This window comes from Haliaeetus albicilla, chromosome Z, assembly GCF_947461875.1.
Source record: "Haliaeetus albicilla chromosome Z, bHalAlb1.1, whole genome shotgun sequence".
Lineage (NCBI taxonomy): Eukaryota > Metazoa > Chordata > Aves > Accipitriformes > Accipitridae > Haliaeetus > Haliaeetus albicilla.
This window is the reverse complement of record NC_091516.1, coordinates 15,100,101-15,114,260: the sequence shown is the minus strand read 5'-3', so window position 1 is coordinate 15,114,260 and position 14,160 is coordinate 15,100,101. Positions and strand designations below refer to the sequence as shown.

General features: G+C 43.2%; 1 protein-coding gene across 6 annotated transcripts in view; it reads left to right on the top strand.

The window, feature by feature from the left end:
- The window catches only part of ARHGEF28 (Rho guanine nucleotide exchange factor 28), a 125,103-nt gene extending 114,446 nt beyond the window's left edge, over positions 1–10,657 (top strand). For all 6 annotated transcript variants that reach the window (XM_069776615.1, XM_069776616.1, XM_069776617.1 and 3 more), the window contains one exon: positions 9,571–10,657. In XM_069776615.1, coding sequence (XP_069632716.1) covers positions 9,571–9,731 — 161 coding nt within the window. In that variant the 3' untranslated portion in view covers positions 9,732–10,657. The remainder of the gene's footprint in view (positions 1–9,570) is intronic.
- The last annotated feature ends 3,503 nt before the right edge of the window (positions 10,658–14,160 follow it).

The following is a 14,160-nucleotide window of genomic DNA, read 5'->3' as shown; positions in this document are numbered from 1 at the left end:
TGAAAAGAGATATATTTTTTTTCTTCTTTTAATTGAGATTGAGAATTGCATGATAGTTGTTGCTGACAGCAGGAACTGCAGAGAAGCTGTCTCCTGTGCACAGCTGCAATGGGAAGGGGATGATGGCCTAAGAAAGGCTTCTGCGTTAAACACAGACAGTTTTGAACTGAAGGTGAAAATGAATGCAGGAGGGTGTTTTAAACATAGCATCACTTTTTTTCTGCTGTGGGGAAGCAGCCTGCTCTCTGGAGTGGTGGGATGGGACTGGTGCAGAGCTGGAGTGCATGAAGCGAAGGAGTGGGAAGGCAGAGGAGGGAGTCGGACCAAAGCAGAGCCACGGTTTACAGAGGCTCAGCTGCGGGACTAGAGATGAAGACAACTTGTAGTAAAGGCAAGGTAGAAGGAGGTGGTGATGAATTGGGGCTTAAGGGTAAGGTCAGTGTTGCCCATAGTGGAGAGAAGTGGGAGCAGAAGCAAGGAAAGTGGATCCAAGTACGTTCCGTGCACTCAAGGAAAGCGCTTGGCTGAAGGGATGGAGGCACATGCTTATTTGATAATTGTGCTTTTTTCTGGCTTTGATGTACAGTTTTCCCCTTAGCTTTTATGCACACTGTTTTCACAGCAGTTATATATTCACAGAGCATTTAGCAAACAATTAAAAAGGGCACCCATTTCAAAATATTCGATCACACCCTGAAATTTCTTATGGTTACAATGCAAAACTTGGGGAATGTGCAACTTTTCAGTTTTTGCTGTTTTTTTCAATGACTGCAAGAAGAAAACATCAGTGCACATGCTTTGTGCCAACCTGAATAAAAATGGATAAAAATGGCTGTGCTAATACTCAAAACTGCAGTCAAAATTTAGCAACTATTTCCCTGTGTTTTGAGCTCAGGGGAGAACAAGTATCTCTGTGACTATCAGATTAGAAGCTTCTCTCAGGTGCTCACTTTTATAGTACTGCCCATATTTTTTCCTGCATTAATCAACAAGCAGCAGCTTCTATTAAAGGGTAAGATTAGCATGTAATTGATTTGAAACAGGTCCTTTGCCTTATTTTATGCTTCTGCAGCAGTTCTATATATTGGCTTAGTATTCCTCTGCCACTTACTTTGAGTTTTGATCTCATCATCTTTTATGAGTAAGAAGTGATGGATCTGGCCTGGTTTTAGGAAACTACCATACAAACCCAAGGTGCTTAGGAGGACACTTGAGAGTGTTTTATAAATGATCTCCCCCTTTTGGCTTTTGTTACAGAGTTGTGCCCTTCTGCTACTCAAGAAAATGTTTGCCAAAGTCCAAAGCACTCTCCTTTGTGTTGCACCTGAAAGACTGGCCAAAAGCTGGGGACTAAACCGATTGTTTGCCAAGGTCTTTGATTTAATGTTTATTTCAAAGCAAAACTGTAGTTAAAAAAACCCAAACAACCAAAACCATCCCTAAAATATGAAGCAAAGTTAATCAGCACAATAATGTCTGTCTGTGGTAACAGAGAGCTGAAAAGAATAGTTTTGATGTGTAAATGTCCCCTTTTGTTTCAAAGGGAGTGAGTTCATGTGCCAGAGACATTGTTTTTTTCAGGGTTAATGCTAACTGTTTCTCTCTTCAGGAGGGAGGGAGAGGAAGCTTCACTGCAGTGTTTTACGTGCAGGGTGCAAATTGGGATGGTGGGCAAGGGAGGTGTGGGGATGTACTGGCTGGCGGCAGAAAGAGGGGCTGGTTTCATCGTCTGCCGAGTCTTTGGAAATGCTGCTTGGGTCTGTAACTTTATGGGATTTCTCTTTCTCCAGCAAGCATTCAAGCAGGAGCGTTACCCACTGACCGCAGTTTGTTTTGACTTCAGCCCACTGGCCAGATGCCTTCTGCAGATTATGGGCCGGGGGAGACAGTTGCAGCCCGCTTCAGATAGACCCATATTAGACACCTGAACGAAGAGGCTGCAGGATTTTCCCCAAGCTTTCCTGCTGTGATGGTCAGCGGACAGGCGAGTCACCCCTGGCCCTGGAGAGGTGCCCTGCATGGGACGGCGGGCACGCTGCTGGGTGCTGGGTGGAGCAGCAGCCCCACGCCGGCAGCTGGTCACGTTCCTTGTGATCCTTTGTAGGAAGGGTGTTCCTGGGGTTTTATGGTTATTTTCTCTTGATCATTTGAGTGCAGCTGTGTTTAATGAGCTGGAAAAGAAGTAGGTCAATAAAACATGTGTTCGTTGTTAGCAGAATACCTGTTGGACCATGTGTGTGTCTGTAATTGACCATCTAAAGCTTCAAAGCTTAGCACAAAGACAATTTAATAGGGAATTCATACCTAAATAAATTAATGTTAAGCAGAAGCAGGCAGCTGGCAGGCAGTATGCCCTGCCAAGGTGAGACTGTGGGTATTTAATGCACAGACAAGTTATGATTTCAAGTCAGACCTATTTTTAAGTCTCTCTTATTGATATGTATTAAAAACCAGCATGCCAAAAATAGTTTAAAATCCATGTGCTTTAAAGCCAACACAACTGATAACATAGCCGTGTAAGTAGGTTAAAATTTTAAATTATTTCAACCTAGAGGCATGCTATGAACTTGATGTTAAAGTGGTATCACTGGCAATGTCTGAGCTTGAGATATTTTAAAAATCTTTCCTTTGATAACACCAGTGTTAGAAATAGTGTGATTACTGGGCTTTAATAAAAGAAGAGATGGCTGCATCATCACATGACTCCAAAACCTGGAGCTTTAAGATGGGTATCAGATGTTGGAACCATTATGGAGCTTTGTGATAAAGCAGTTCTAGTGGAATAAACGTAAATTTTGTCTTAGCCAAGAATTTGGTCCAAATTCTCTAGACCAAACTTCTCTAAAAAATTATGAGGCAAAACCTGAAAACTGAATTGCATTGTTTTACCTAAGCCAACAACTAAACAAAGAACAGAGACATGCAGATTAATGACATTTCCAGTAATTTTACCATGATCAAAAAATCCAAAGTACAGATGTGAAGAAGAGTTATGTTTCAGATCTTATTCATGATAGACTTTGAATTATTTCTGTCCTCTGTCTTGTAACAAAAAAGCACCAAAACCTGATGAGACTAATTAACATAGGATCTGTTACGATCTAATTGTTCATCTGCTTTTTGTGAAAAGACTTCTTATTCATGAAGGTGCTTGTTTGCCTAAGAAATGCAGCTGCTGCTTTTTCACGGGGTTGGGCTGGTTAAAAGTAAATGGCAGCATTAAAATTCTCAGATTGATTTCCTGCCTTATTCAGTCAGCTGGGAAATGGATTAGGCTATTTCCTTGGTAGCTTCAGGGTCAAAATATTTTTCCCAGTGCTTTGAGACCTGGTACCACATACAGTTCCTGCTGTGAAATCAGATTTACTGAGGTGCGAAGGCCTGGTTTTTCCATGGTGTTTGGGACCTCGGCTCCCAGTCAAACTGCTCAGAATTGTCCTCAGATCCTCAAAGCTTATAGATGGCTTCTCTGTACGAAGTGGTCTGAACCTGCACGGCAGCAGCAGTATCCTGGCTGTTCCAGGGCCCCAGTGGGTCCGGTGCTGCTGTGTGGCGTTCCCTTTCTCCCACCAACCACCAGCTCCATAAACAACCGAACCGCTAGTATGGAAAAAATCCATCTCAAATTGGGTAAGTCTTAGTAGGCACTAAAAAAATCAAATCATCACCAGGAGGAAAGGGAGAGGGGCCTGGAGTTCCCTGGGGAATCGTCCATCCGTAATGAATCTGCATGGAAACCACTGGGAGCATCATTAGAGACAAAGAGGTGCTGTGGAATTTGCTGGTGGGCACTTTCTGTGGAGCTCATGGGAGTTAGGCTGCCGTTTACTGTTGAACTGTAATGGCAAATGAGAGCCTGTTGCCGTTGAATTCCTTTGAATATCCCAGACCCAGTAGACTTAGCACTGTTTTTTAGGTGTCTGCTTGTGCTTTGCATTATGCATGAGTGCCAGTGGGGGGATTAAATACAGCAGCTCTGCCATTTCAAATAGCTTTGGCCTGAAGTTGATGTGTCGGCTGTCAGTCCAGGTGAACTTGGTATAAAAACTGGTACCAGTTATTAAAAATAAATGGTAAACCCAAAACCTAACTCTGCATGTTTTCAGAGGAGTGTTTTGAGAATCTTTAACATATTTGTTGCTAAAAGTGGCATAAATTTCTCTTCATTTAATGAAATTTCATTTTGTAAAGAAGGCCAACATGTGACACAGATCTCTGAAAGTCACAGCAAATTAATTCAGTGTATACATGCAGTTTCTACAAAATCCATGTGGTGAGTTCCCCCCAAACTTACACCACCCCCCACCCCCCACTTTTTCGAGGGGGAACAGCTGGGAAGGAAAAAACCACAAGTATCTAACCCGGCCTGATGTCAGAGCTGACCCAGCTTTAAGGAGGAGTTTGAATCGGAGGCCTCGTAAGATCCCTTCCAATTTGAGTTATCCTGTGATGCTGTGAAATTAGGGTTAGAGCTGAAGGAGGAAAACTAAGGACTTTCTATTAAAACCACAGGGACTCACGAGGGCTTTTTTGCCTGGAGTGTTCCTAGTGCCTTGATAATGTCTTCCTGTCCTTCCCATAATCATCGCTGTGGGCACTCTAGGCTTACCTGAAGAGCTCTGATCCTCCGGGGAGAGAGGAGGGGTGAAGGAGAAAATCTGTGGCATTTATTTGATGTGGAAGTGCTTACATCCTATGACAACAGATGGAAGGTGAGAATCAGTGTGACTAATGAGTTGTTTACTTGGCTATTGTATCCCAACTCCCCCCCCACCGGAGCATGGGCTGTGTGTGTTTTGGTATGTATTGATCTCAGATTCCTGCAAATGCCATTGCTTTGTGCTTCACCTTCCGAGCAGTTTATGCAATGCCACTAATCCTGTCTCTTAGTGCTACAGGAAGGGTAGGGTATGGTAGTTAGGATGCGGAATGCCACTTTTTTTCATTTCCTGTACAACATCAGCATGTTTTTAGCCAGGAGCTCTCATTTCTCCTAGTTTGGACCCAGACCCCATTTGGAGAACCGAGATGTCCTTAAAAACTCCTGTGAAAGCTGGCCCCACGCACTGCAGGCCTGCAGTCTGCTGTTATTGTTGTCTATAGGTTGCCTAGAAAAGTATTTTTATTTTGGGGGAGTGTCTCTCTGGAGTTTCCTGATACCTATCCTCATAGTACCAGAGCTAAACTCATAGAGAACAGGGGGGAAATTGGATTTGTTTTTAATGTGGGATTTGGCAGTATGGGTCTGTATGCATGAGACAATTTGTGATTTTTTCCAGAATTTGTTAGAAACAGCCTCTAACCCCTTTTGAGAAAATTGGTGGGGGAGACAACAGGGAATGCCTGGGTTTTCTTTATTTAATGAAATGGTCTCAGCTTAGATAAAAAGGAGAAGGGGCTGGGCTTAAGTGGTATTTTGTGCTGTGGTGTGGCACTGCTGGGCTGAACAGGCTACATGGCCCCAAAATGTTGAAGTGCTGTCACAGATCACCACATACTTGGACTCCAGCCTCAAGCCAGTCCCTCTTTGCTGGGGAGTTTGACCAGCCCAACATTGAAAAAGTGGATTTTTCTGGTCAGCTGTGCCGTTCTTATCTAGGATATACACGGTGCAGCTGCGGATCTGGCTCTTTAGAAGAGAGTTACCTGCAGTGTTGTAGGAGAAATAAATTTTGCATAACTGAGAAGCAGGTAAAGGGTGTTTCAGTTTGCACATAAACTCCAGGGGCCAGGGTGCAATGAGATGCCAACAGCCCTTGGCCGCTGCAGAAGTTGGAGGGAGTGGGGAGCCGGGAGTCTCACAGAAGACCTCATAGAAGGGTCTGAGCTACAGCTCAGCTTTGTTAAAGCTTTGGAAATATGGGAATATTTTCTGCTCTTATATAAATATGAAGGAAAAATTGTGTTCCTTAGGTGTAAATGAGCAAGAGGAAGGCTGTGGCCAGGTAGTCAACTTCGCCTGTCCTTTCTGTGCAAGGGGTGCAGGAACAAGACAGCGGGCAGAGCCCAGCCCAGGCAGGAGGGGTGCAGGCAGAGGCAGTGGCAGCAGTTTTGCTGGGTACTAGTCTGGTGGGTGCGCTGTTGAGCTGAACACAGCCTGCCCGAGCATCACTCGACAGGTTGGAAGGGAGCAGAGGAAAGGGTAAGTAAACGCTGAATTTAAAGAAAGGGAATAATACAAAACTCATTTTGTGGCTGATGTTGGCAGGTGAGTTCCAGTCACAACGAAGGAGGCTCATAAAAGGCCGATGGTCCTTACTTACCTGGCTCGTGGTCCATACTGAGTTCTGACTGTCAGTCATAGCACAGCAGAGAACGGGGCTGGGGAGGTTCCCATGGGTGCCCCACCTGCCTGGGGAGCATGGGAGAACTTCCCAGCCATCACTTTCTGGTAGCAGCCCCCTTCACCAGCCTTCCTCTTCCTTGCTGTCTGCATGGATAATACCTTTTTTTTTTTTTTTTTTTTTTGAGCATCCTCAGCTCTCAGAGTTCTTTAGTAGGCTGCAGCTGATGCTTTCAAGGCTTGTTGTGGAGGTTTCTTTCCTGTACTGGGAGAGCATTTAAAGAGGGGGATTTCTCCCACCATTCTCCTGCATGGGGCCAAGGGCAGCCGGTCCCTGTGCTGCACAGGGAGCTCAGGAGAGGCTTCTTGGTAGCTATCAGTGCTCTGCATAACAAGAACTGGTACTGGCTGGCGGATTGGTCCCCTTTCCCCACTTTCCCTTCACCTGAGGCTGTTATTACCAATTCTGGCAGTTCTTCCACCCTCCCCAAGCAGCCGCTGTCAGGATGCATCATGCTGCTGCCTGCGATACCAGCTGGTGTCCTGGCTCGGCTGCTTCCAGCATGGCACCTGGTAGGGAGTGATCAGGCACCCTCCCCACCAGCAGGCTGAGTATGTCAGCCCAGGGACACATTCTACTTTTATTAGGCAGAGCCTGTGTTGAGTGCCACCTGAAGCACAGCCAAAACCAGCCCCTTCCCTCCTCAGTTGGATTAAGCACAACGTTTTCAGCCTGAGAAGCCACTGATCACCCCAGCAGCAGCTGGGCTCTCACCTCCTGGGTGCTCTTCTGCTGTTCACTCTCACCTCCTGGGTGCTCTTCTGCTGTTCAGGTTCTCTGGGTGCAACAGAATTTGGGGGGAAAAAAGAGAAAAAAAAAAGAATAAAAAAAGCAGCTAAACTAGTGGTAAATCATTTGTTTAGATAGTGACAGAATCTGATTTGTTTTTCCAGAATGCTGACAGTTTCCACTGCTCAGCTCTGCTGCTTGGAGTTGTAACAGTTAATGAGAAATGGTTTGGAAACAGCTACTGTTTTAATTGGTGAAGCAATTACTGTTTAGTTTTGATGGTGGCAAATAACTGCATGTAAGGTGTTTCTCTTTCTTTTCTGGGTTTTTTCAAATTTGTAATTAGGCTTCTCCAATTATGTACTTCATAAACTTTGGAAACAGATCTTTCAAATAAGTGCTTACTGCCTGATATTCTTATGCACATAACTTTGTTAAGGTGAATAGACTCACAGGACTTAAAAGGAATATTAATGTGGGCAGAATTACCCCAAAATATAAGTGTTTAGAGGTTGAGGACCTTCCACTGGTAGGGCTCTTTTATTAAATAAATAAAACTGAAGTATCCAATTTACATAAAGAAAAGCAGACGTAGGATATTTCTGGTTTCTTCTGTTGCTGCAAATTGTAATCTTTTTCTAATATGGGTATCAAAAAGAAGTAAATGCAAAAGTGATCTTTAATGAAGCAGGGCTGTTTGAGTAAGTTAGGAAGTCAAATCCTGCTGTGTTACATATTGCAAAGAACTTGCTGTAATCAAGACTTACTCTGGATTTTCACCAAGACCAAAACTTGATGCTTTAAATCCAGTGTAAAACAGTAAAAGGAAGGGAATGTGGGGTTAATTTTCTTAACATCCTGTGTCATCCCACTATGACCAAGCACCACTTGTGTATACATACCTTGCCCCTGCCACTGACCCTGCAGTCTCAGCTGCAGGTATAACATGTATGTGGCTTATGCTGGGAGCCAAAGCCCCAAAGCCTGTTTGCTCCCCCCAGCTGTATGAATGTCAAAGAGGAGAAGACGCTGAAGGCAGAGGCAGCGATGCGGTGTGTTCCCACGTGCCCATCGCATAATCATCTCCCACCGCTCCACCCACCCCATGGTGGGGAGCAGCTGGGGAGCCTAGGCTTTGCAGGGTGCCAGCAAGCTTGGTTTGCCTTAAACCCCTGCCTCAGTGAACAAGACTGGCAAAAGCCACATGTGCCAGGGGAATGGCAAGTGTGGGCAGGTGTCATTTTAAATTGCCGCCAGTTAGAGCGACATGGTGTGTAAAAAACCAAGTATCTCCTTTATAACAGATTTTCATTGCACATATGTGTGAGAAGGAGTAGGGACTAGAGCAGGCATGAAATGTCTTTTTAGCTCTCTGTATGAATGGCCAACGCTCAAAGGACCCCAGTGCTGGGTTTGCTTACTTCTGGGGCTACCCATGCTGTGGGAGGGGTGCCAAGCTCTCCTTCTTCCTGCAGAGTCCTTTTTGCAGAGGGTAACCCTCCTGATGTAAGAGCAGAGATCATTCTGGGCAAGATTACAGTGAGAAGTATTGCAGCTTGTCCATTGCAGACTTTTCTCTTCCCTAGGTACAAGGATACACGCTCCCTTGTTATACGGTTTGTTTTTATGGTAAAAAGTGCTTTGCAGAAATACAGATGTAGAAAAGCCAACTCCTAAGGTGTAGTTCCTGAGGGCCTGAAGTAGTACAGAAAGCTGGCGAGGGAGAAGACCCAACCGAAGTTATTTTTAAGTAGTGCACAGATCATCCCAAAAGCCTTCAGAGCTCAGTGCTGGAAAACAAGTACCTGATTCTCTGCATTTGCAGGAGAAAACTGGAAAGATAACAAATGAAGATCCTTAATAATTTCTTAGTGTTTGGGTGCAAGTATTATCTCCACGTCACACCTAAAGGATTGAGACAAGAATAGAGTAGGTAGTTTGTGCAAATAAACACAGATGAACTTGGCAGAAAAAGCTGAATGGTTATGCATCTGTTACAGACTGCAAGTGCCAGTCAATTAGACTTCTAACTGGGTTTACTCAGTTGATTCTTTTTCATCCGTAAAAGGGAGGCTTGCAAATAGAATTCTGCGTAGTGATGGAAACTGTATTAATTTTACAATTGTATTATTACTAATAAAGGTACTAATTATGTGCTGTATGTTTCTCTCCAGCCCAACTCTGACAGCATTTATGCCTTTCCATTTTTGTATGTCTGGTTAGTGAAGTATGGGTATAAATTTCTCTTATTGTTAAAATAGTGACAGTGATCATCCCTTGGATGACAGTGGACAGACTTGAACAGATTTCAGTAAACTTGGGTAAGGTATCTCTCACCAGGCTGTAGTATCATTTGTAATACAGCAGTGTGTTCCTTTCTAGACAGATGCAGCAAACTAGAAAATGGTGCTAATGAAAAAGTCAGAATTTGCTCTTTATGATGGCACGGGCATAGCAGAAGATGCATTGTCACATGGACTTCTCTTGTGCGTTACAGATCTGAATGCATCGCAGACCCAGGGTCCCCAAACAAGCATTCCAAACGAGGGATCCATCCAGCCACCACAGGTAGATGCACTGCTGCTGAACCACCAGCCTGAGAGCGTCCAAGATGCAGGAAGTGGAGGCAGAATAGAAGAGAAGATTGTTTACCTCTGATGGCTCATTTTCTAATCTCAGCAGCACTTTGGAAATACAATTGTGTTTGCTTTTCTAAATGTCCATAGTTGCTCTCTGTATGACCAAATGGCTTTAAGGATAGTATTTAATATTCAGTGCAAGATTTTCCCCATGATAAATATAACAATTAAGTTATTTTGAAGCCTTTGTTTTATAATCTTTAATTTATGACATGATTTCAAATGCTTTGCAAGAAGCAATGGGTAGCAGGGGAGGCGTAACATTTTGGAATTGTAAGTATGCCACCAAGAGCTGTGAAAGCTAGTGTTGATTTTCTCTTGAGTTGTCTTTCTAAAAGGGCAAGCTAAGAGAGATGCACCTGCTATTTAAGATTTGAGAGTATGGATCAGTAATCTTCTAACAGTTGTGAGAAAAGAGCAATGTGAGAATGATGGCTATAGTCTTCACTGAAATGTGCTATGTAACCTTATCTGTTGGGTCATTTTCCTTATCCCCTGGCTCAGGAACTGCTCAGAAGAGGATATTTTTTATGGTCTCAACAAAATTGCATAATTGTAAGTGTTTGTTCATGTCCCAAAGCTTATCATAATTTTGGTACTACTGCCAGTTTCTGTGCAGAGGTGCTGTAAATCAGTTTGTTATTGTATTATAACTGTACCTCATTTCAGTAAGTGCCCTTACACATTAAAATTTACCAGATGAAAGCACCTCACTGGTCAAAAGAAAAGAAAGGGGAAAAATAGTAAGCTTTAAGTTAATTGAACCCTTCCAGAACTTCGCTGCTTTCCCATGTAGGAGCCAGCTAGCTTCCTGCTTTCAGGTTCACGGCATCATCTGTGCATTAGTTAGTAAGAAACCAGGACCTGTTTTATGCCTTTATGTCTTTCAGAAATATTTGTACACTTCTGTCAAATTGAATAAACGTTCTGTGCATTTCTGCAAAACTGTAACTTTGATTCATTGTCAGGTCCTCCAAAGAAGTTTGAAAACAGGAATGGGAAAAAAAATTAAAAAAACCAATCTCCTTTCCTGATTTGCATTGTGCCCTGCTGTGGATATGCCTGCCTTGGTCCAGCGCAGCCAAAGCTGTGCTCCAGGCACCTGAGCTGGCAAAACCAAGGATGTGCCTATTCGAGCAGGCACGGGCAGCCCTCTGGACTGGCCAGATGCTGCTTAGCATGGCCAACAGGATCAGCAGTGGTGCAGCTGTACAACTCCTGGATTGGAGCTGCCTCACATCTGCCCAGCTCATGGGGCAGAGAAGCGCAGGATTGCCCGTGCCCGTTTGCCTGTGTACACCCCAAGCATCATGTGGTTTCCATTTTACCCTAAGCTTGCATTGTGCAAAATCTCTTGCGGGGGGTGGAGTTTTAGATAGTAGATGTTTGTCAGCAAGGGTTTCCTGATGTGGAGGATTCTCTTCCAGGGACTGGTGTGCTAATGGGATTATTCAAAAGCAGAGCTTTCTGAGTTGCATCTTACTGGGCTACCAGACTAGATGTTCAGTTGGTATCTTGGGCTAACAACTGAGCAACTGACCTTCTCAATGAGCAGGACCTGATTCCCAGCTGGTATTAACTGGTGTGCCAATATTATCAGGGAAAGATTGGGCCTGCAGATATATTTTCCGGTCTCTATTTCCAGTCTTCAAGACTCCTGCTCACCTGACACCACCTTAATATGTCTCATTATAAGAGAGAAAACATTTTTAGAATTCCTCGAAATGTTTTACCTTCTTTATTTTTCACAGTTAGACTAAAATTAAATGGAAATCCAACCTCTCTTAAGGGTCATACAGTAAGGATGGTCTACAGCCTCTCTATTTTACCGGTCGGCAATGAATTCAGGGTTGCCATCTGGACAGCTTTTTGGCAAATTTCTGAATAGCCAGACCAGTTTCTTGGGATGCAGTATGTCCCAGGGTATATGCATTGCCCAGGGACCAGCAGGAAATCAGGAAAAACTGAGTAGCTTTCTCCACAATTACTCTCTCTGCATTTTATTATGCCTTTGCTGAAACATCTGGTACTGGTTACTGTCAAATCCAAACTGCTGGATGGATAGCTGTTGCCCCAGCCTGGTGTGGGAATTCCTGTGTAAGCGTCTTGCCACTGGGAGAGGAAGAGAGGATGCTGCTTCTCTCATCAGTTTTAATTGATGGTCCGGGAGTCCAAAAGTGGCTGGCTGGGACTTCAGCTGTTGTGCAAATTCCTTGATTCCCCTAAGATCAGGCAGCATCTTATTTTGCTCACCTGTGTTTACAGTAAAACTTCTGGCACTTGGGGAAGGCAAAGGCAGGAAACAGGTGGCCTCTACATTTAGGTATTTTAATTGTAGAAAATATTTAAACTATAGGCCAGTATGGTCTCAGCAGGTGCTCTTTATAACAAGATGTATTATGCACCCCTGAACTCTGTCCATTATTTAGGCATTTCTTAATACTTAGCAGAATTTAAATGCAGCCCCAATGAGACTCAGCCATTTTAGCAGGTTGTGTTTTCAGTCATTGTTAGGCATATATTAATGATTTGTCTTGGTTTTTAATTGAAAAATAGATTCAGACGTTCTCCGTTTCACCTTTATTACATTATTTTGAAGTGGGCTTATTCACAAGGCCTGTTGTTTTTATTTTAACTCATCCCATATATTGTGTTTTCTTTTTGCCATGCTTCTCAAGGCATCTTGCCTCTGAAAGCTCAAAATCGAATTTAGTCATTCATTTCAATGTTTAAATTAAAGGAGAAGTTGCTGTACCACAAATCTCCACTGCACCAGGCTGGGCTTCCTCTTTGTTTTTTCTTCCATCATTTAACACAGGAGGGTTTTTTTTTACTGTAGTACCTAGACAGCATTTTCTCCTTAGCGTTGTATGCTAGTGAAGCTGTCATATCTAATGACTTTGACAGATTTTTAAGGGAAACTTGCAAAAAGCTTTTTTCAGCAAATATGTAAAAATGGTAAAGAAGGAATTAATGAAGGGCTCAAGCTTACAGTGGGCTGGATCCAGAATCTTGGATTTATGCATTCAGTCGTTTACAGAATGAGGCCAGAATAAAGCAAATGCTTCACTTGGCTGCTGTTTTGAGTATTAAGGTAAACAACACAGCTACATTTTGAAGAGATTTTTCACAAAGCTCTTCCATGTAATTTTCAAATGACTAAATTAAATACAGATTAGGCTCTCAGCAAAACTCCCCAAAGATTGTTTACTAAAGTGATTAAAAAAAAAAAAATCTGTTAATGTTTGCCATGTAAGGAACATGAATCATTTTACTTAGAGTGCCCTGTGGGCTGCATTAATTTATATGCCACCCATTTAGGTTAAAAAAGCGAGTAAGATTTTTCACTGCTTCTTAGTCAAGTAGGTGAAAATTCTGTGGTAATATACCATAGTGCTGGTAAAATCATAATCATGGTGGTGTTCATTCAGAGAAAAGCAAAGAGGCTGTGCTGTGGTAAGTAATGTATACAACTTGCTCTGACTGAATTTTGAAAGCAGAGTTGCAGATGAGGCAGTTTTCCTTATGCATTTGATGACAAATGGGGAAATAGCGTGACTGCTCAGATACCTTCTAACGATTATTCTGTTTGAAAAGAATTGCAACCCCAAATTCTTCCCATCCAAAGCCTTCACTGTGCCCAGTTTCTATTAGAGAGGCTCCCTTTGGCAGGATGGTGTGAAACCAGAGTGTTTCATTTCTTCAATATAAAGGAAAAACCTCAAAGGATAACCTTGCTGGCATTAATCTAAAGTGTTCTCATTAATACAACCCTTTGCTCTGCAAAACTGCCTCAGACAATAGACTACTCAGCTTCTTGTAGCAGAGCACCAAAGACTAAGAGGACTGTGGAGGAAGTGTCTTGTGGGCCATGGTGTTGGAATGGTCCAGGTACATCGTCTGGGAATGTCAATATTTTTCACTGCCATGTAGAGCAGTGTTGGCAGCAGCTCTGTCCAAGTCAGTTGTTGGCTCCCAAATTCCCAGAAAGCTATGTTTCCTATCCTGGGGATCAGCTATGCAGAAGTTTCTTCCTCTTCTCCTCGCTCGCTCAGGCTCAGGCTCAAGATAAGGATGTGCCCACCCCTCACACGGAAGGACTCTGCCACAGGAGGGTCTGCAGCACCTGCTGAATGCTGAGGTTGGGTCTTGAAATATCCTGGGTGGAGACCAGGAGGAGAGAAAAAAAAGCATGAAAAAGGCACTCTGGTTATAGAGAAGGCAGGAAGAGTGTCCCCTAACATGGGATGTTTTCTAGGCTCCTTCATGGAACAAGTTTTTTATTCTGAGAAAAAAAAAATCAGTAATTATTACACTACTTGTTGTTTGTTAGACTGATAATCTGAGAACTGGTTAGATGCCATATTTTTTAAATCCAGTACCAGATGGAGCAAGGATCAGATATTTATGAAAGTGACAGTGAAGCATGCAAGTTGAAACAAAGAATT